A 20,345-nucleotide genomic window follows, 5' to 3' on the forward strand; every position below is an offset into this window, starting at 1 on the left:
GGTTCTAATTAGGATTTATACACAGATGTATTGAGGTATAGGAACTGAGGAGATGACATTGAAGACTCACTGCTGGAAGAACCAGTCAGGTTTGTATTTGTACTGAGCCTCCAAGAGGGTAGGCTTGGTCATGTGGCGATAGGGAAGGGCTGCAGGAACAGTTTGATCAAGGGGCAGATGTGCAGCAGATGGCTGTGCACCACCATATGCACCAAAGGTTGCCAGGTCCCCGAGCAGGTTTGTTTGTGTAGCTGTGGCTGGGTATAGTTAGGGCTTCCTGACTGCCTTCTTATCTCTGTCTTCTGTTACAGCATCTTCATTTCCTGAGGATTTCTCCATTCTAACCACTGTGAAAGCCAAGAAAGGCAGCCAGGCCTTCCTGGTCTCCATCTACAATGAGCAGGGCATCCAGCAGATCGGCCTGGAGATGGGCCGCTCTCCGGTCTTCCTCTATGAGGACCACACGGGGAAACCAGGGCCAGAGGATTACCCCCTCTTCAGGGGCATCAACCTGTCCGATGGCAAGTAAGTGGGCACTGCTCAGCAACCCTGTCCTACTCCTGCTGGGGGGCCGGGCAGGCCGCCTAAAGCCTGCTGGCTGGTAAGGTACCTATAGCAGGATGCACCTGACAAAAAAGCAGGATGGTCCCACCATGCACACAGGTGGGCACCAGGCCGAGAGAGGACTGGGCTCGAGTCCGGAGGCCTGGGTCCTGGTCTTGGGTTGTCTTCTGCGTCTTTGGGGGGCCCTTACTTCTCCCTGGGTCTCCTCTTCCCCTTCAAATGCACTAAAGTATCTCAAATGCTAGGCTCCGAGTCTCAAAGGGACATCGAAGATCGTGCGGTTTTACCCGACTCCTTCCAGAAAGGATGTACGATATCCTTTTATTTTATTTTTTATTTTTTTTTACTTAAATTCAATTAATTAACATATAGTGTACTATTGGTTTAGAGGTACATGTCTGAGACTCATCAGTTGCATATAACACCCAGTGCTCATTACAACCCATGCCCTCCTTCATGCCCGTCACCCAGTTACCCCATCCCCCACCCCCCTCCCCTCCAGTAACCCTCAGTTTGTTTCCTATGACTAAGAGTCTCTTATGGTTTTTCTCCCTCTCTGATTTCGTCTTGTTTTATTTTTCCCTCCCTTCCACTATGCTCCTCTGTTTCGTTTCTTAAATTCCACATATGAGTGAAATCATATGATAATTGTCTTTCTCTGACTGACTTATTTCGCTTAGAATAATCCCCTCCAGTTCCATCCACATTGATGCAAATGGTAGATTTCATTCTTTTTGATGGCTGATTAGTATTCCATTGTGTATAGATACCACATCTTCTTTAAAGGACGTATGATATCCTTCAGGATATGGACACATTAGATGTGGGAGTGAATGATTTAAAAAAAAAGAAAAAAGACAAATCTTTCCAGAATTCTCTACTGGGGGCATACCTAAACCCTGGTAGTTTGAAAGTCAGCTCTTTCATGGCGAACACATCCGAGGCCGTGGGCCTGATCTTGGAAGCCCCTCAGGATGTGGTCCCTGTGTTTCTCACGGAGAGCTTCACATCGATCCATCCATCCCACCACTTCCCAGCAAACCCTGTCTTCTCCAGCAGCCTGCAGTTTGCTACGGGGTTCAGGTTCACAGACCCGTGGCCAGCCTGGTCTGATGGCAGAGGCTGGGCTCGGAGCTGCCCAGCCCCCCCGCGACCGTGCAAGAAGTAATCGTTTGCTGCAGGTCCTCTGTGTTGGTGGTCTGTGACAAACGCCCTCTTCACCTGCCCGGGCTGTTTCTTCGCAGGTGGCACAGGATCGCTCTCAGTATCCACAAGAAAAATGTCACCTTGATCCTGGATTGTAAAAAGAAGACCACCAAACACCTCGCCCGCAGTGACCACCCCATGATAGATGTCAATGGCATTATCGTGTTTGGGACCCGGATCCTGGACGAGGAAGTGTTCGAGGTAAGATGAGGGGAGGCTGTCCCACGGGCACCTGGGACCGGCGCTGGCGAGGGGTCCCTCCTGGATGCAGCCTCCTTCTCGGGGACAGCGGGAATTCTGGCGTGGCCTTGGTTCCTATTGGCTGCGGCCTCTGCTGCCATCCCGAGGGCTGTTTGTGGCCTGTGGGAGTGGAGAGGCTCTGTGAGGACAGCGTGTCCACCCTTGTCCAAGGGGCCCAGGGACGAGCTTGGGAAGGGCACGGGCTTTGGTGAGCGTGGTCTGGGGCTCGTGGACACACGTGGACTCCTGCCTTCTGGTATCTGAGGGTCCTGGGAAGGGGGCAGCTGGGGCTGGGGGCACCGGAGGCCGGGGCGCTGCGGGAAGGCACGAGCCGCCACCCTTCGGAGGTGCTGTCCCTTGGTGGTGCCCACCTACAGCCTGGGACCCGGTTTCCCCGGGAAATGCCTCAGGGACGGAGAAGGGGGCTGAGCAGAGTGGGCCCTGGGAGCCCCCACTTCAACCTGCAGAGTCCTGCATTTCTCTCCTTTGAAGACTGGGGTTCAGTATAAGACAGCGTTAAAGAGCTGTGTCCTGCAGAAGCAGGTCAGCTCTGCAGGGGACCAGCGGCTTCCAGGTGCCCCAGCCGAGCACAGTGGCACCACCTGGGGATCTTAAATGTTCAGATGCTTAGGCTTTGCTTCCTGAGGTGCCGGGGCCCCAGGCCTGTGGCAGGGCCCTGGGATCTGCATTCTAGAAGGCACTTCAGGTGACCGGCGGTGGTCCCTCTGGCTTGGGCGAGGTGACAGCCAGGACCCCTCCGCTGGACTTCTTTCTTCTACATATTCGGGCTTTGTGGAAGGAGCGTTGGCTGCCCCCAGGGCTCTGTGGCTAAAGTGTGTTTGGAAACCACCATGCTGGATGGTCTGAGGGCTCTCCCAGCTCTGGGATTTCATCCTTGGGGCAGCGTTTCCTCTCGAAATTCCCGGGACTGTGCACATACTTGGCCATGTTTGAGAGGAATGCTCCATGCCCTCCAGCCCTGTGCTCACACCTGAGGTAGGGTGTCCGGGCCCGGGCATCTACTCGGTGAATTGGAGACCCCCAGGCTGGTCAGGTGTCGACCGGATCCCTGTGCACTGCGGGGGTCCCGGAGGGAGAGACTGCGTGCTTGTTACTCCCATTTCTGTTCTAGATGGAGTGATGTCTCTGCAGATTCCAGGGCTGGCCGGTGGGGAGGGTCTGCTGCTGAGCAGGTGAAGAGTGACTTTTCCAAAGCCTCATCTTTCTGCAAAGTCACAGCGGTGCATGTGGCATGACCACAAAACCTCTCAGGAGGGTGGCTCGCCCGGTGCAAGCCCCCCATCTCGCGTGCTGGATTTGGAGGCTCAGGCAAGTTGCCCTGCCGTGTCTTAGCCTCAGCTTTCCTGTCTGTGCAGTGGGATCATGAACACAGTACTTCCTGGGGCTGTGGCACATGGCGACCCTCAGAGTAGGCGCTCGACGGTATTAGTAGCTTGGTTTTGATTTGAGTTCCGTGTCAAGGCAGGTGGAGAGGTGGGACGATGGACAAGCAAGGCCCAGAACAGACATGTCTACACGGAGATGGGGTGGGAGGGCCGCTAAGAGAAGGCTGGGGAGCCAGCCTGTGAAGGTGGGTCCATGGGCCCTGCTGGGCGTGGGCGCCCTTGGCGTGTCCTGGGACAGCAGGGCAGGGTGGAGCCTGGAGCCCTCTGGTGCTGCCAAATTTTGCAAGTTCTGGAGACACACCCCATGGGCACATTTCTGACCCGACTTGCCCAGAGACCTGGGTTGAATTGCAGGATGGCCAGGACTGTCAGCCAGGCCGGGGGTGGCTGAGGGGCTCTCCTGGGGAGCTGGTGTCGGAGGCACGGGGGTCACACAGACTGGGATTGAGCTGTCGCTGGTACAGATCCCTCGCTGGTGGCAGGATCCAGGTAAAGCAGGTGACGTTGCTGAGCTTGGGGACTCTCATTTGTCTAACGTGGGGACTAGTCATGGCACCTTGAGGGATGTTGGGGGCTCACCTGGGCTCAGCTACGCGGGTGCCTGCTCATGACGGGGAGCCAGGGTCACTGCGGACGCTGGCCCTCTTCCTGTCGGTTGAAGTTCTGGATCTGGAGGCGGGAAGGTGTGCCAATGCTGGGCTGTGGCTTCACGGGTTTGAATTCATTTACTGTGTGGTAGCTTTTCTGTGCTAGGCGGAAATCCGCGTCATTTCTCGTGCCTCGGGTGGGCTCACGGTGTGCCTGTCTTTGTAAAGAGGCCGGAACAAGCTTTCTCTACCTTTAAAAAAAAAAAAATTTAGGATCCTAAAGCAAATACTACTTCCTGGATATTCTGGCTGAGCCAGAAGGAGCTATTTTCCCAGGAGCACAAGATACGAAGACTGCATTGCTGTAGGGAAGCCCCGGGAGAGGTCAGGGCCTGAACCCCGCTGGGGGACGCTGGCTGGGCTGCTTGGCCTGTCCGAGACTCAGGGTCCCCGTCTGCAGCATGGGATGGCGGCCACGTGGGGCCCGCGGTGCGCGTGTGGGGGGCAGCGCAGGCCTCCCCGTGCGGCTGGGGGCGGGCCGGCGTTGCATCGAGGTGCAGGTCAGGAACGTGCTTGGAATGGCCGGCCGCGGTGTTCCTGCTGTTCCAGCCAGAGCGGCTGCCAGGAGCGGGAGGTTTTGGGGCCCGCGAGGTGCTGGTGTTTTCCCAGACGTGGACTTTCCTGGCTGCTAGACTTGCTCACGTTGGAAAATGTGACCTGGCTTTCGCAACGAAGGCCAGTGGCACAGTGGCCCCCAAGCCTTCTGTCTGGCTTTTCTCTTCACGGGGCAGTGACCGAGCTGGGCGCATTGGCCTTCGAGGCCCAGACACCCTGGGCCTCAGGGCAAGAGAGGAAGAGTCTTTGTTTCTTTTGAAATAGAAGTGACTTAACTCTTTTACTTTCCACCAGATTCCAAATAACGGCACTCCCCGTGTTAACCACTGGGCTTCTCTTAGAAGCTCTTCAAACTTGGGGGGGGGGGCGGCACGTTGAAAACGATTTCTCCAGCCTCCACGTTCTTCCCCTGGAAGGACATCTTTCCCTCATTAAATGCCACTTTGTCCCACAGCTCTGCAAGGGCCTGGGTGAGCTGGAAGGATTCGGGGTGACTTTGGTGGGGGCGCCCATCACCACGGGCACACACACTGAGTACTATGTTGAGTGCTGCGTCCAGACAGGGGTTTACTAAACTCCAGAGAGCCTGTTGGGGCACTGGGGTTTTTCCTGGGGTGCACATGGCCCCACAGAAACCCCCTTGTCCGAAATGAAGTGCCGTCCAGGGCGAGAGCCTGGCATAGGGACTCGGAGCTGCGGTGAACCCTTCCTCCCAGGTGCAGACCCTGGGCCTGGTTGTGCAGGTCGGCAGCCCCTGGTCTCCCAGCCCCGGTGTGAGCCTGTGACGGGTCTGCCCTGCTGGACAGGGGACAGGACAGTCCAGTCCCTCCTGAAGCCACCCCAGGAGGAAGTGCATGCAAAGGTCCCACGGGCTTTGGGCCTCAACCACTTCCTTTCTAGCTGATAACCAGGAGCCCATTGCTAAGCCTCTCCAAGCCCAATGTCCTCATCTGGAAAATGGGCGGAGGAGGCCCACACTCTGGATGGACTCTGAGTAAAATGCACCCTCCAGGCTCCAGAGAACCACACTGCCCCAGACCCTCTGCGCGCTCTGCAGGGCTGCTCTGGGGTGCTGTTCACCCCGGTGTCCCTGCGGAGCTGTGTGTCCCACGTCCCGTTCCTTCCCCTGGGATGTGCCTGTGTCCTGGGGTCCTGGGTGGCTTGGGTGCCAGGCAGGCTGAGGGGAGGTGGGGAGCTGTTCTTTAGAAGAGGGGTCCTGTGGGCCTCCCCAGGCAGGAAAAAGTCTTGTTTTCTTCCAGGGCTTAGGAACGAGCTTTGTGTTTTTGGAAACACAGACGAGAGTGCCAGGGAAAGCGATTATGTCTGGCAGGAGTTGGGAAGTGGTTGTTTTCCTTCCGTGGTAGGGCTGGGTAGGAGGCCAGCCAGGTCAGCACTGGCCAGCCGGGCCCGCGACGATACCCGCCAAGTGCTCTGCCCTGCCATCAACCCTCACCACTCCCGGGACGTTGGCACCAGAGAGGGTGAAGAACCTGCAGAAGGTCGCCCAGCAAAACTGCAGGGGAGCAGGGTGGGTCCCCAGACCTGTTGTTGCCGGGAGCCTGACAGTCCTGCTCTGGTGTCACATCGCAGGGCGGGCGCCACACTCCCAGCTGCCCGTGCATCTCTCTGTCCACCTGACCAACGAAACTGGGACTTCAGAAACTGGGTCACGACCTTCCCCAGCCAGGGTGAATCCCGGGTGGTCCTGATGATGCCGGTGGGTGCTTGCTCCCGTGGTCCCACACAGGTCCCGAGGACATCAGAGTGCCCTGACCTGTGGGGTCAATGAAGCCCCAGAACCTTCCAGGAAGAGCCAGCACAAGCTGTTTGCAGGCCAGAGCTGGCCTTCCCTGCCCAGCCTGCTGAGCACTCTCTCCGGCCCTGGCTCGGAAACACGGGCTGATCCGGGGGACCGGCATCCCCCTCCCCACCCTTGGCTCCTCTGTGGGGCCTGGAGCTGGTGGGTGTTCCAGGTGGAGGGGTCTGGAGGGTGGGGCTCGGCCGGGGGGCGAGCCTCTGTGGTGGGAGGACCCTCCTCTCTGGTGAGCCGGGAACAGAGGGAGGCCTACCCCAGGGGACGGGGAGCCAGGGAGTTCTGGGCCCGGCGCCAAACCTGCTTCTAAGCTGTTGGATGTTTCAAGGGGCAACAAGACCAAACAGACTGTAAACTGGGGCTTTCTCTGCACGCCCCTGGGTGCCGGCGGGAAGAAGATGGCATCACACCCAAGTGACGGTCCTCCCGTCTGTCCACCCGCCTTTCATTTGGAAAGACAAGGGTTTACCTCATCCCTGATTCCCATTTTCCAGAGGCCTGGCTTTTCCACTGACATGTTCTTTCCTGGAATGCAGCTTTCCTGGAGCAGGAGTGGACCTCTGCTGGGCTGGGCTTTCTCGGCCATCCATGAGGCGGCCTGGGACCCCTCTGGGGAGCGCAGAGCCACTGTCCCTCCGTGTGCATGGTTCCTAGCATCAGCGTCTCGAAGGCGAGAGAGCGGTGGGCTTGGCGTCGGAGGCCTGGGTCCACATCCTGGCTTTCACCGCCCAGGCTACGACCTCGGAGCTCCCAGGCCCCTCCAGGGACCATCCCGTCACCTGCCACAGGGACGCATGCTGGGGGTGCACGCGGGGGACCCAGGGCCAGTGGAGCACATGGGCTGTGACTGGGGAGCTGTAGGACTGGGACCCCCGGGCCCTTGACCCTGGAGGCTGTTTGCTGGAGGATCTGTTCTCTCTGGGGCTGGGAAGCAGCACTTTTGTTCATTCTGTTTCCATCAGCATCCCCGCAGTGCTGTCATGTTGACCCAAATTTCTCTGTGGAGAGGAACTGCGAGTGTGTTCTAGAGTGTGCTTCTCCCATCCTGGGAAGGTGGTGCATTTGTGGGGCTGGTGGGGCCAGCTCTGAGCTCACGCTCGGACACCGTGGCTCGAGGCTCTGGGGCGCCGCCGGTAAAGCCCCCGTGTCCCCCGCCCCCCCGCCCCCCTCCCGGTCCAGGGGTGTTTCCGCAGTTGGTGTTGCCAGTTAGACCCATGCTGGGAACAGGAAGAACCAGCCTCCGCAGCCAGACCCGGGGGGGACCGTGGCTCCATCTGGAATACCTGCCAGGCTGTTCTGTTGCCCTGCTGCGAGATAGGTGCCACAGTCCGGGGCTGTGCCACACAGGGTCCTCCTGCTGTCCTGGTACGGAGCCTGAGCCGCACAACAGTGTAGGCCATTCTGAGCCCGGGGCCCCCACCCCTGCCCTGCCCGGGCTGGCGTGGCCCTGTGTGCAGGCCCACTGAGTCCCAGGGCCTCCCAGGCACGCGGAGCAGCAGGGGGGGGACCCCTGTCTGCATGGCATGCTGTCCCTGCTCTAGGCCCGTGTGCCCTGACTTTAGATGGAGACGTGGGAGCTCCCGGGGCTAAGTCATGGGCCCGAGGGATGGCCCTGGGGGAGAGGGCGGGCAGCTCAAACCCAGGCCCTCTAGCTGCCAATGGCATGCCTGGGTGGGGCCCGCAGCAGGCGGAGTGCACCTGAAGGGCCTGGTCCGTCCTGCTCCGTCCTTCCCCGTCCCAGGACCAATAGGACCCTGCCCCTCCTCAGTGCCCGTCTGAGCTTTCCCTGGGAGCACCTCCCTGCCTTGACCGTTGTGTGAGGCCCAGCCCCGTGCCTGCCGATGCAGTTCTCAGGCGGACCCCAAGGGATGCTGCAGGACAGGAGTGAGCAAGGTTGGAGCCTCTCGACTGGGTCTTTGGCTCTGCCCACTTCCCAGGGACCTTCCCTAATTCCTGGGAAGGGCAGGGATGTTGCAGTCCCCACAAGTCTCCATAATTTGGTGGCTCAGAAAGATAGAAATTGATTGTCTCCCAGTTCTGGAGGCCAGAGGTCTGACATGAAGGTGTCAGCAGGGCTGAGCTCCCTCCCGAGGACCTTAGGTGGGGGTCCTTCCTGCCTCCCCCAGCTCCTGGTGGCCCCGGGGTTCCTTGGCTTCAGGCCGCGTCCTTACAGGCTCTGCTCCCATCTGCACGCGGCTTCTCCTCCTCTCGTTTGTCTGCCCCTTGTCTTTCTTCTAAGGACACTTATCATGGGATTTAGGCCCACCCTAATCCAGCATGGTCTCGTCTTGAAAGACCCTTAACTTCCTTACATCTGCAAAGACCCCATTTCCAGATAAGGTCCCGTTCCTAGAGTCTGGGGAACAGGACTTGGAGCTTTGTTTTGGGGTCGCTATTTAACCCGCCCGCAGATCAGTGTGGAAGGTTTACCCATTAATTCCTATAGGGCATGTGTAGTTAATGAAGAGCTCGTCTCTGGGCATGACTGTTTGGTTGGTTTCAAATGGAGGCTTTCTTGGGCTGTTGAGTCGGGTCTGGCCGAGGAGGCAGGATGGTTAGCTCTTCCTGGCTGGAGGGAGCGGTCACGGGCAGCCCCGAGCGTGGCTCCTGGCTTGGATGGGCGACTGCCTGGCCAACAGAGGACAGTATGCAGAGTGTTTGAGGTATATTTTTGTCTCCAGCTCAGGTCCAGGAAGGGCTGGGCCGTGGGCAAGCCTGGGCCTGGACTTCTGCCTGGTACTGTGGCTAGCGGCCTGTGGGCTGGGGGCCAGTGACCAGCTGGACGTCGGCTGGGGTGACTGCCTCGCACAGGCTGGCCCGAGCAGGGTGGCAGCGGGTCTCATGTTGGTGCCCAGGCCAAGGGGCTTTCATCTGGGGCTGTGCCTTGAGTGGTCAGGGTGCTTGGGGTGGGGACCGAGCTCTGAGGATGTGCTCCTGGAGCTGGCCTGGGTTGTGCTGGGTCCTCATGATCCCTGTTGAGCCAAGCAGCTGGGAGGGTAGCGGCTAGGAGGGGTCAGAGAGACCCCACAGAGTCAGGCAGGCCCTGCTTCCTGGCCTGAGAGGGCTTCAGGTTTGTTCCATGGAAACTCTGAGCCCATGGGCTGATGCAGGGCTGGGAGTCCAGGCTTGTGGAATGACTTTCTGATGTGCGGGTCCCTGGGGAGGATTGGCGCCGGGGCTCCAGGGAGGGTATGTCACCTCGAGGTCACCTGCAGGGCTGCGGCGGGTACGGGCTAGGGCCGATCAGTGGACGGGGGAGGATCGGCAGCTTTCCTGGAGGGGCAGGACTCTGCGGCCCATGCTTCTGGATGCAGAGTCCTGCGGTCCAGCCTGCAGTGGTGCCCGAGCTTGGGAGCTGCCCATGTGGGTGACCGGAGGGCAGGGGGCCCCGGGGACTTTTTCTTTACTGCTGCTAGCTGTCAGGGGACGTGGGGAGGCTTCATCGTGGCCCTGACCTCCCTTTACCATTTGCATGGGTTGGGGCTAGCCTGGGACTCTGTCTCCTCGTGCAGGAGATGGGGCTGCTAGGCTTGTGAGTGCTGGGGGAGGGGGCCTGACGACGGTCCCAGCACTGGGCGTCCCTCCTCATCCATGCTGTGTGAGGGCCTCGAACTGTGAGACTCTCCGGACCACGCTGGGGGAGGGGAGCTGCGAATGCCACGGTTGTTGTGATGACAAGGATTGTCACTGTCTTTACCGTCCTTGTGTTGCAGGTGCGAGAGTTAGAGGGACATCTGCAAGCCCAGCCAGCAGGTGGGGGTGCTAGCGTCCAGCCCTTACCAGCAGAGTGCCGGCCCAGGGGCTGCAGTTGTGAGGGTGTGGGGTGTGGTGGGACCCCCGAGGGGCGTACTTCATGGGCGGCGGAGGGGCTCCCCAGGCTGGCTATGGGCCTTCAGCATCCCTGGGCCTCCAGGGGGTGACATCACCTTGGGACAGAGAGCCTCCAATACTGGGGCGTCCGTGTGCACATTTGTTGGGTGGCCCCTTCCTAAGCGCATGTCCCTGTGTTTGGGGGCAGGGCGCTGGGGCCTCTGATGGTTGTGCGGAGCGCTCGTTGGAGGTCTTCCTCTCTGAGCACATGGAGAATCCAGCGCAGACTCATTTTCCCACTGTGCTACCCCGGTTCTGTTCGGAAGCTCTCAGCACTGGGGAGGACAGGCCCTGCGAGGTCTGCACCGTGCCGCCTCGGTGTCCGAGGAGCCGGGCACCAGGCCGAGCTGGGAGGCTTGTTCAGAAAACCCAAGGCCCTGGATGGGCCAGCGGCTGCGCCTCCGAATGTCCTCCCTCTGTCCTCTTTAGAAAAGCAGATAATAGTAACAGCCCTCCCGGCATTAAGGAGGGTACCTCCGGCTGATAGTCTTATCCTGATAATTGCCCGGACGATTCTGCAGAGCAGCCTGGGACATGCGTGTTGTGTTGGCTCCTCAGTGCTCACGGGCTCCCTGGAGTCCAGAGAGGTAAAGCCACCTGCCCAAGGGCACACAGCAGGGAAGCGCAGTGCCAGACTTTGGGCCCAGGTCTGGACCCTGTCCTGGATCAGAAGGACATTCCAGTTCTCAGAGGAAGGGGTGAGCGGCGTTGGGCCTCTGACGTCAGACTTCTGTCCCTCCCTTTAGGTGACTTGGCCTCCAGCCCCACAGAGCTGCTGCCCGCTAACTTGTGTCTTGGCGGTGACCCTCCAACCAGCCCCTGGTTTTTAGTTCTTTATGGGCCCCAAGGCCAATGAGTGCCCCACTCAGAGAGACCCTCCTCCTTCCTGCCCCAGCCAGCCCAGGTGCTGGTGCTGTTCACTTTAAACCTGGAGCCCCTACTCTCTGGTCTACGCTGGAACTTCCAGGCCTCTCCAGGTGGCTTCTGTCCAGCTGCAGCCAGTCCAACCGTCTGTGCCCACAGGAACACGCTGGAGAAGGTTCTGGGGGTGACCAGCTGGCCGCCAGGGCTCGAGGACACAGGGATGACTCTCGGCCCTCCTGGGGGCCTACAAACCCTGGAGGACGTGGTTTCCTCTGGGTGCACACAGCCTTCTGCAGAGCTGGGCCTTGCTTGCCTACGTTAATGCTTCTGGGGGGCTGTGTTGGAAGCCACTTCTCAGGAGTTGGGGAGCACAGATTATCCCCATGAGTTAGCCACACCGACCCAGCCTGTCTCTGTCATGTCTAGTAGTGGGTGTTTGCAGCCGGGGCGGCCCAGGTTTGGGGTGTAGCCCAGGACCCTGGCTGGAGTCATGGCACGTGGCCCTTGTTCGTGATGCCTGGCCCCTCACGCTACAGCCTGCAGTGAGGGTGGATCATGGTGCAGAGTCTTCTCAGGCGGGGGGTGCGGGCAGGGGCACGCGGAGCAGCCTGGCCTCCAAACCACCCCCGGTGCTCCCCCTGCCACCCCCACAGCAGGGACGCGTGTGTTCTGCACGTTAGTGAGAACATTCCGGTGGCTGTGGATGTGCAGAGCGACCCCAGCTAGGCCTGACTGTCAGGGATGATGCCGAGTTACTCTCCTGGTTGACAGATAAGACTCAGAGAGGTCTTCTAGGCTGGGACCACGCCCTGGAGCCAAAGAAATGAAATTCGGTGGGCATGAATGTGGGTTTCTGCACTTGGGTTCAAAACAACGAGTTGTACCAGTGTGGACCAGGGGGATGTGGTGGCGAAGCGTTTCCTACGGAGAAGGTGGAGGGGTCGGTGCATGCCGAGCCCATCAGCGACCACGGTGCGATGTGGTGCTCCGATAATGCGTTCGGGACACAGGGCAGGATGATCGTGGGTGTGGACTGTGCCCAGCGAAGGCTGAGTTGAAGACCTGGGGTCTGAGCCTAGGACGGGCAAGGTGGGGTGGAGAGTCTCCTCCCAGGGGACAGGGGTGACATGGTGGCCAAGGGAGGACCCCAGAGAGGCTGTGTATGGATGTGAACCTCCACCTGGGCCCAGCTCTGAGGCCAGCCACCCCAGCATGCCTTCCTTGAACCCTGGCAGCTAGTCACTCGGTCACCTCTGCCACCTCCTGGGGAAGCATTAGAGCTTGAGACTTGTGGTCAGAGATCCCGATTTCTTCATCTTTGTGTCCATGAGTCTCACGATAGGGGTGCTAAAGATGCTGGTTACATGAGCGATGTGATGACTCATCAGACCTTTCTACAGGAGACATTGGTGAGACATTGTCAGGGATCCAGGGCCGATGGCGTGGTGGTGGTGGTGGTAATGGTGGTGTTGGTAGTAATGTTGGTGTTGGTAATAATGGTGGTGGTGTTGGTAGTAATGCTGGTATTGGTAGTAATGTTGGTGGTGTTGGTAGTAATGCTGGTGTTGGTAGTAATGCTGGTGTTGGTAGTAATGGTGGTGGTGTTGGTAGTAATACTGGTGTTGGTAGTAATGCTGGTGTTGGTAGTAATGCTGGTAGTAATGCTGGTGTTGGTAATAATGCTGGTGTTGGTAATAATGGTGGTAGTGTTGGTAGTAATGCTGGTGTTGGTAGTAATGCTGGTGTTGGTAGTAATGCTAGTGTTGGTAATAATGGTGGTGGTGTTGGTAGTAATGCTGGTGTTGGTAGTAATGGTGTTGGTGTTGGTAGTAATGCTGGTGGTGGTAGTAATGCTGGTTGGGGTAGTAATGGTGTTGGTGTTGGTAGTAATGCTGGTGTTGGTAGTAATGTTGGTGGTGTTTGTAGTAATGCTGGTGTTGGTAGTAATGGTGGTGGTGCTGGTAGTAATGCTGGTGTTGGTAGTAATGGTGGTGGTGTTGGTAGTAATGGTGGTGGTGTTGGTAGTAATGCTGGTAGTAATGCTGGTGTTGGTAGTAATGCTGGTGATGTTGGTAGTAATGCTGGTGGTATTGGTAGTAATGCTGGTGTTGGTAGTAATGGTGGTGGTGTTGGTAGTAATGCTGGTAGTAATGCTGGTGTTGGTAGTAATGCTGGTGTTGGTAGTAATCTTGGTGGTGTTGGTACTAATGCTGGTGTTGGTAGTAATGCTGGTGTTGGTAGTAATGGTGTTGGTGTTGGTAGTAATGCTGGTGTTGGTAGTAATGGTGGTGGTGTTGGTAGTAATGCTGGTAGTAATGCTGGTGTTGGTAATAATGCTGGTGATGTTGGTAGTAATCTTGGTGGTGTTGGTAGTAATGGTGGTGGTGTTGGTAGTAATGCTGGTATTGGTAGTAATGCTGGTGGTGTTGGTAGTAATGCTGGTGTTGGTAGTAATGCTGGTGTTGGTAGTAATGGTGGTTGTGTTGGTAGTAATGCTGGTGTTGGTAGTAATACTGGTGATGTTGGTAGTAATCTTGGTGGTGTTGGTAGTAATGCTGGTGGTGTTGGTAGTAATGCTGGTGGTGTTGGTAGTAATGCTGGTGTTGGTAGTAATGCTGGTGTTGGTAGTAATGCTGGTGATGTTGGTAGTAATCTTGGTGGTGTTGGTAGTAATGGTGGTGGTGTTGGTAGTAATGCTGGTGGTGTTGGTAGTAATGCTGGTGTTGGTAGTAATGGTGGTGGTGTTGGTAGTAATGCTGGTGTTGGTAGTAATACTGGTATTGGTAGTAATGCTGGTGGTGTTGGTAGTAATGCTGGTATTGGTAGTAATGCTGGTGTTGGTAGTAATGCTGGTGTTGGTAATAATGGTGTTGATGTTGGTAGTAATGCTGGTGTTGGTAGTAATGCTGGTGGTGGTAGTAATGGTGTTGGTGGTGGTAGTAATGCTGGTGGTGGTAGTAATGCTGGTGGTGTTGGTAGTAATGCTGGTGGTGATGCTGGTGGTGCGGGCAGTTGCTCATCTGCCTAGGCCCTCTGGGTGCCAGACCCAGGCATGTTCTGCACCCACCATCACACTCTGTCCTCAGGACACTTCCACCAGGCAGGTCTCATCATCGTCTTTCACAAATGAACCAATGGAGGCCTGGAGAGATGAAGGACACGCTTCAGGCCCCACAGCTGGTGAGGGAAGGACCCAGCGCCCCGGCCATGGTGGTCAGTGCCCCGTGTCTCTGTGCAGCGGTGCCCAGGGTCCTTGCTCCTTCTTCTGAACAGCTTGTCACAAAGTGCATGTCCCTTGTGCTCAGAGATCTCCCTGTGCCCGCTGGTCAGCCCAGTGTCCACAGGCTCCCTGCTCTGAAAGTCCAGGGGGAGAAGGATGGGGCCGCTTCACTCATGTGCTGTCCGCGTGGCAAGTGTGGGCCTCTGTGGCTGGGCTGGTGGCTAAATGTCCAGAGTGAAGTGTCCAGGGCCGCACCGCCAGCAGGAAAGGGGGTGAGACCGGGCCCTACAGAGAGTCTCATGGCCTTTTGAGGAGGTACGCCCAACAGCCTGGTCCCTGCCACTGGGTCTGCTGTCCTGTGGCTCAGTCTGGGGACAAGGTGTCCCCTCTCTGAGTTCACCAAGCTGACCCTTTAGTCATTGCGGCCAGTTTCAGGGCCTGATGCAGCTGGGACTCGACGCCCTGCCCCCTGGCCACCGTGCCCCTGTCGTGGAGACGCATGTGTGAGCAGACACGACCCTAGACACCCTGGGGCAGCACTTGGCTGGTGGTGCGGGTGGTAATTGTACCAGGGCCGGAGGCGGCCATGTGGTGGGGAAGGTCACAGAGCGGGATGCCTGGCCAGGCGGCGCCGGGGGGCGGGGGCAGCAGGAGTGGTTTCCCGCCACGTGGAAGTACATCTTTAACACTTGCCTAGAGAGTGTTCAACTCCCTCTCAGACTCCACAGGCCCTCCGAAAATCAGGGAAAAAGTTATTTCGACCTCCTCTGGCATGGGGCCTTTCTTTTCCATCGTGTGTGAGTCATGGGTGAACAACGTCACACACGATTTTAGATGCGACTTGTTTGGGTCCCAAGAGCGTGAACAGGGGAATATGGTGGCCTTTATGTGTGAAGTCTCCAGGGCACTGAGGAGGTGGCCATAGGAGGGCACCCCAGTGTGCCCCAGCCACTGTGCATGGGTCACGGTGGCCGGAACCCACCAGGCTCCCCGGGAAGGAACACTCTGCCAGGGTGGTGGTCTGTGGCCGCGTGCATCCCTGGGGCTCTGTGTGCATTGCTAGCCCTGAGAGGTCACAGAGGCCGGGTGGGCTCCACTCTCCCAGCAGCCCCCCGAGTCTGGCTCTGCTTCCCCCTCAGATGAGCAAACGGTGGCTCGGTGCCTCTGGGGGTGGGATGGAAACTCTGGTGTGCTGGCCTCCCCACTGCCTCCCTCCTCTGTCCCGTGAGAGCCGGGCTGGGGTCCCTGGACCTCCCCACACTGCAGGTGATGACGCCCCGGTCCGCGGGCACCCGGACTCGCACGGTCGCTGCTGGTTTGTGGCCAGAGCCCGCTGGCGACCGAAAGGGGGAAGCTTCGCTCTTGATTTGGCTCCAGGGACAGAGTGCTTGCCGACCACATGGACTGCAGTCTGGAATGACCTGCATGTCTCCATCTCGGAGCATGAAGTGCTCTCTGAGGTTAGATGGCTGAACCCACAGGGAAAGCCGAGTGTGCGACGGGGGTCCCTGTGGGGCCTGTGTGGGTTGGATGAGGGGGGCCATGGTGCAGGCCATGGACGCAGGGCTGGCTGCCGCCCCAGGGGCCCGGGAGTTCTGTTGAGAGGAGGGATGCCGAACTCAGGGCCATGGGAGGGGAACGAAGCCGACGTGGGACTGCGGGGGCAGCCGCAGGGGTGCGCCGGGCGGGGAAGCACCCTCCGTGGGGCAGACTCCCGCTTCTGGCGCCACGGCCCCCAAGGCTGCCAAGCTCTCCAACGAAAACTTTGCAATTTCCTCAGCTCATAGCAGAAATGCAGGCTGGATGAAATCTCATTATCGGAAAAGTGGAACCAGCTCCCTGAGCAAAATGCTCCCAGGTCCGCGAGGGCCAAGGATCGCGCGTGCCCCGCTGCATCTGAGCGCCTGATGCCGACCGGTGCTCGGCAGGGGAAGGGCCGCGGACTGTCGCCTCGGGCGCCGAGGCTGTGCTGCGGACAGAGCGGCCTTCATGACTGCTGGGCACCACGGCAGAAGCTTCTAGGGGCTGGGCGGGGCTCTACTGACCTGGCAGGGGCAGACGTAAGCCAGTAGGAGGAGAAAACGGTCGGCATCAGAACGAGACACGGAGTGAAAACAGCGAGTGCTGGTTTCTCTGGCAGGGGGTCCGGGCCACCACCGGGCAAGCTGCGGGCCTGGGGCCCAGATGTGGACGCAGGTGCCGCTTGCACTCCCGAGGCTCGTGTGCCCACGCAGAGGACGACGACTGTCATCCAAGCAGGACATCCCACTTGAACTCCATGGAGGCCAGGCTGCTCTTGGTGGAGCTGCAGGACAGTGACTCTGGAGCCCCCCACTCTGTGCCCTTGCGAGAGGGACCCTGCCTCTCTGAGCCTCAGTGTGTGCATCCACAAAATGGGGATAAGAGAGAAGACAGGGCGAGCCCACCCGTGTGAGCACAGAGGAGCCATGATGAGGCACGTGGGGGCAGTTCATGCGGAGGATGCTGTCACGGGGAGGGGGCTGGGGTCACTACCACAGCCCCGGGACCGGGTGGCCTTTGCTGAGGGAGGGGACCCTTGGTAGGACAGCTGCCCGGCCCGGTGTGTGGGGGGCAGCACGATGCCCACTGTCAGGCCAGGGAGTCTGGGGCAGGTGCTTTGTGCTCCTGGAGGGAGGCTGGAGGGGCTGCCTCCTTGCTGGGCCCTGTGAACAGAGCAGTCAGCCAGGATTCGGTCAGGAGCTCACCTGCCACTCAGGGCTTTGCGGGCACGGGAAAGGGGGCAAAGCCAGGCAAGGCTCCGTGGAGGGAGAGGGCTTCTCCTGGTCCCTGGGGGTGGAGGGGACGGTCCGCACTGGCAGCCTGGGCATGGGGGAGGGGGAGCTGTGTGAGAGGGCTTTGAGCAGGGCAACCTCTGAGGACCGGAAGCCAGAGATTGCAGGGGTAGACTGGCATGGGAGCGCTCCGTGGATTCTGGCTGCTGTTGGTGGGGACGTGGGGACGGCTCAAGTGTAAGACAGCAGTGAAATGCCAGAAGGGTGAGGAGTATGCGGTGGGTAACCTTCTTGGTTCTGGAAAGTTCCTGGACTTTGCTGCCTCAGTTTCTCCATCTGTGAATGGGGGCTGTAGGGAGGCTCAGGGGAGACATGCCCAGGAGGTGCCCAGCAGCGGCCAGGCACACGGTGGACCTATCACTGCTTTCCCCAGACTAGAAGGACCCCTGGCCTTGGACCCTGGAGCCCAGCTGCCACTGAGACCTGGGGGACCATCTGGGGGACCCCCTCCTCTGACCTCACACTCCTAGTCTGTAAAGTGAGACCATTTTATTGCATCAGGGGTTTTGACCTTTATAACATAACCCCATAAAGGCTTTCTTAACCAGCATCTTGTGGGGCAGCCTGGCGTGTAAACCCTGCTGGAGAGCCCCAGGCTCCTCCACGGGACCCCTTTTGAGAAGCCCCAGCTCCGCTGAGTGCCCAGGTCCCTGCGTCCCGAGTGAGCCTGGGGGCAGGGAGACCCTGGGGCAGGATGCACAGAGCTCCCACGAGTGCCCAGCAAAGGGAAGGCGCCACCTGAGACGGGGTCCGGCGCCTCCGAGACGGCGAACAGCCCCTGGTTCTAGTTGAGTAACAGTTTTGGTTATTGACGGGGTACCTGCTATCACTGAAGCGTGAACCTCTAGGCTTTAGAGGGAGCCCTGCAGCCTGGCAGGTGGCCTTTCCCTGGCTCCCCGCCCCGGGGGCCAGCAGGAGTGTGACCGTGCCGGCAGCGGGGCTGGGCCAGGGTGTGAGCCCCCCGCCCCTGGACTGCACTCAGTCACTCTTGGGCACATCCGCTCCAGGCCCGGTGTCCACCGCCTCCCTCCGTCGCCCCATAACTCCTGACTGCAGCTCGGGGTGCCCCACGGCCAGAGGTGATAATGCCTCTTCACTTTCTCCCAAGGGTCCCTAAGGACAGAGGCTCTCTTTCTGTTTCTGTTCAGAAGTGGCTCACCCAGACTAGAAGGTCACGCGAAGGTCGTCCGTTGTATTGCCTGTGCACACCTGTGCCATGCCCGTGAACGCACACACACACACACACACACACATACACATCCCCAGACAAGTCCAGATGTTACAAGTGGGCCGTGAGTCTTTGCGTTTGGGGGTTGCTAGGCTGCTTTCGGGGCAGGGGGCTCCCGACTCTTCCAAGGTCAAGGCCAGGCTGGTTGAGGGTTCCTAGTCAGAGTCTCCCCCACCCGAGAGGACACTTGATCAGAAAAATCCTGGGCTGCCCTCACTGCTTCCAGAGGGTCAGGGACCCTGCCGGCAACTCTGACCTTCGGCCAGCCTCACAGAGCTGGCGTTCGGCTCCCGAAAGGCCCGCACTGGGTCCTGAGAAACTGCAGGCCAGGGGCCTCGCCAGGGGCCTCGCTGTGTGTGCTCCTTGTACTCGCGGGTGGGCCTCCTATGCCGGCCCCTGGCTCCCGCCTTCTGCCTCGTCCCCCCAGAGCACAGACACCCCGCGCCCAGGGCTGTCCCGCTGACCATGCCCACTGGGCCCCGAGGGGCTGAGGCTGTGGGCAGCAGGGGCCTTCGTGCCAGGCCCCCAGCATCGCCCACCAGTGGCCACGGAGAAAGGCCCTGCTGGGAAAGGGGGGGTCGCCGAGGGAACCTCAGGATCTGTGGTTTGGAGCCTGTTTCGCCAGAGGAGGCCTCGTGAAAATGCTCTCAGAACAGTCACGACGTTGTGAGCATTGGTGGGACATGCGGAATACACTGTGCACCAGATTAGGGCCAGCCCCAGGGCATGCCGTCTCCAAGGCACGGCGTGGGGGGTGAGAAAGATTCTTGGGTTGTGTCTGGTCCCAACAAGAGAAAGTTCCGTGGGGGACGACTTCTCTGCAAAGAGCACACGGGTATCCGACACCCCAACCTGAAAAACTCCCACATGTGCAGGGAAGAGGTGAGGGGGACGGCAGGGGCTTTGGACAAGGAGCTTCCAAGAGGCTCGGACCCACACCTCCGCTTCCCCTTCTCACGGAGGTGCAGGGGCCCTTTGAGATACGTGCCCATGGAACAAAGGGGCACATGTTTTTGGTGTGGAAACCCCTCGGGGGTTTGTGGGAAAAATGATTGGCCGCAAGTATAGGCGTCTGCAGAGGAGGGTGGGCCTTGGGAATGAAGAGAGCTTCGTGCTTGCAGGGGCCCAGCGGCCTGGTTCTGGGCGGGACACCCTGGGGCACAGGGACACAGATGTGCCACATGTGGCCAGGGCCCGAGGACTTGGCCTTCCTGGGAGGCAGGCCCTTTACCAGACGGCTGCAGTCCCGTGTGCTGGTGGCTCGACGGAGGGGAGGCCAGGTGCTGGCAGCCACGGCCACCCCCAAAGGCCCCCGAGCCTCCTCTCCCTTCCGGAGACTGCATTCGGAGAACATACATTCAGATGTCAAGTTGCCAGCTGAAAGAAGAAAATATTTTATTTGAATTGGATGAAGTTTGAACTAGAAGTCACGTTGCTTAATAAAACTGTGTGGTTTTGGTTCACTGTTCCTGTCATATGGTTCTCGTCTGCCGGAGAGTTTACAGCGTGGGCCAGGAGCCTCTGACATCCAAAAGGAGAGAGGCAGAGAGGGACAAAGAGGAGGGAGCGGGGATGGGAAAGGGAGAGACGGAGGGAGGGATGGAGGCGGGCGGCTCTGCCAGTCGAAGGAGTGAGCACAGCAGAACTTGGGGAGGGGAGCCAGAATTGTCTTCAGGGGAGTCTCTTCAGAGCCCTGTGTGTGGAGACAGGTCAGCTTGGCCGGAGTTCTGAGCTCCTTGCTCATCTTCGTGGTCTTCAAACCCAAACTGGGGCCGGGGGGCACATAATTTGGACCCATGTCTCAGGGATCAGGTAGGATGAGGCTTTTCTGGACTCTAAGACTTTCACCCAGGCCTGCCACTGAGTCACCCTCACCTCACCCCATCTCTGGGCCAGTTTTCCCACAGAAGCTTTGGGAA

The 20,345-nt window shown here is 59.1% G+C and overlaps 1 protein-coding gene across 3 annotated transcripts in view; it reads left to right on the top strand.

The window, feature by feature from the left end:
• COL5A1 (collagen type V alpha 1 chain) overlaps positions 1–20,345 on the top strand; it is a 155,916-nt gene that overhangs the window by 43,509 nt on the left and 92,062 nt on the right. For all 3 annotated transcript variants that reach the window (XR_004922416.2, XM_036108711.2, XM_036108705.2), the window contains exons 3-4: positions 312–525; positions 1,809–1,971. Coding sequence is in view for 2 of the 3 variants with exons in the window: in XM_036108711.2 (XP_035964604.2) it covers positions 312–525; positions 1,809–1,971 (377 nt within the window). In the remaining variant the exon portion in view is untranslated. The remainder of the gene's footprint in view (positions 1–311; positions 526–1,808; positions 1,972–20,345) is intronic.

Source organism: Halichoerus grypus, chromosome 14 (assembly GCF_964656455.1).
Source record: "Halichoerus grypus chromosome 14, mHalGry1.hap1.1, whole genome shotgun sequence".
NCBI classification, from domain to species: domain Eukaryota; kingdom Metazoa; phylum Chordata; class Mammalia; order Carnivora; family Phocidae; genus Halichoerus; species Halichoerus grypus.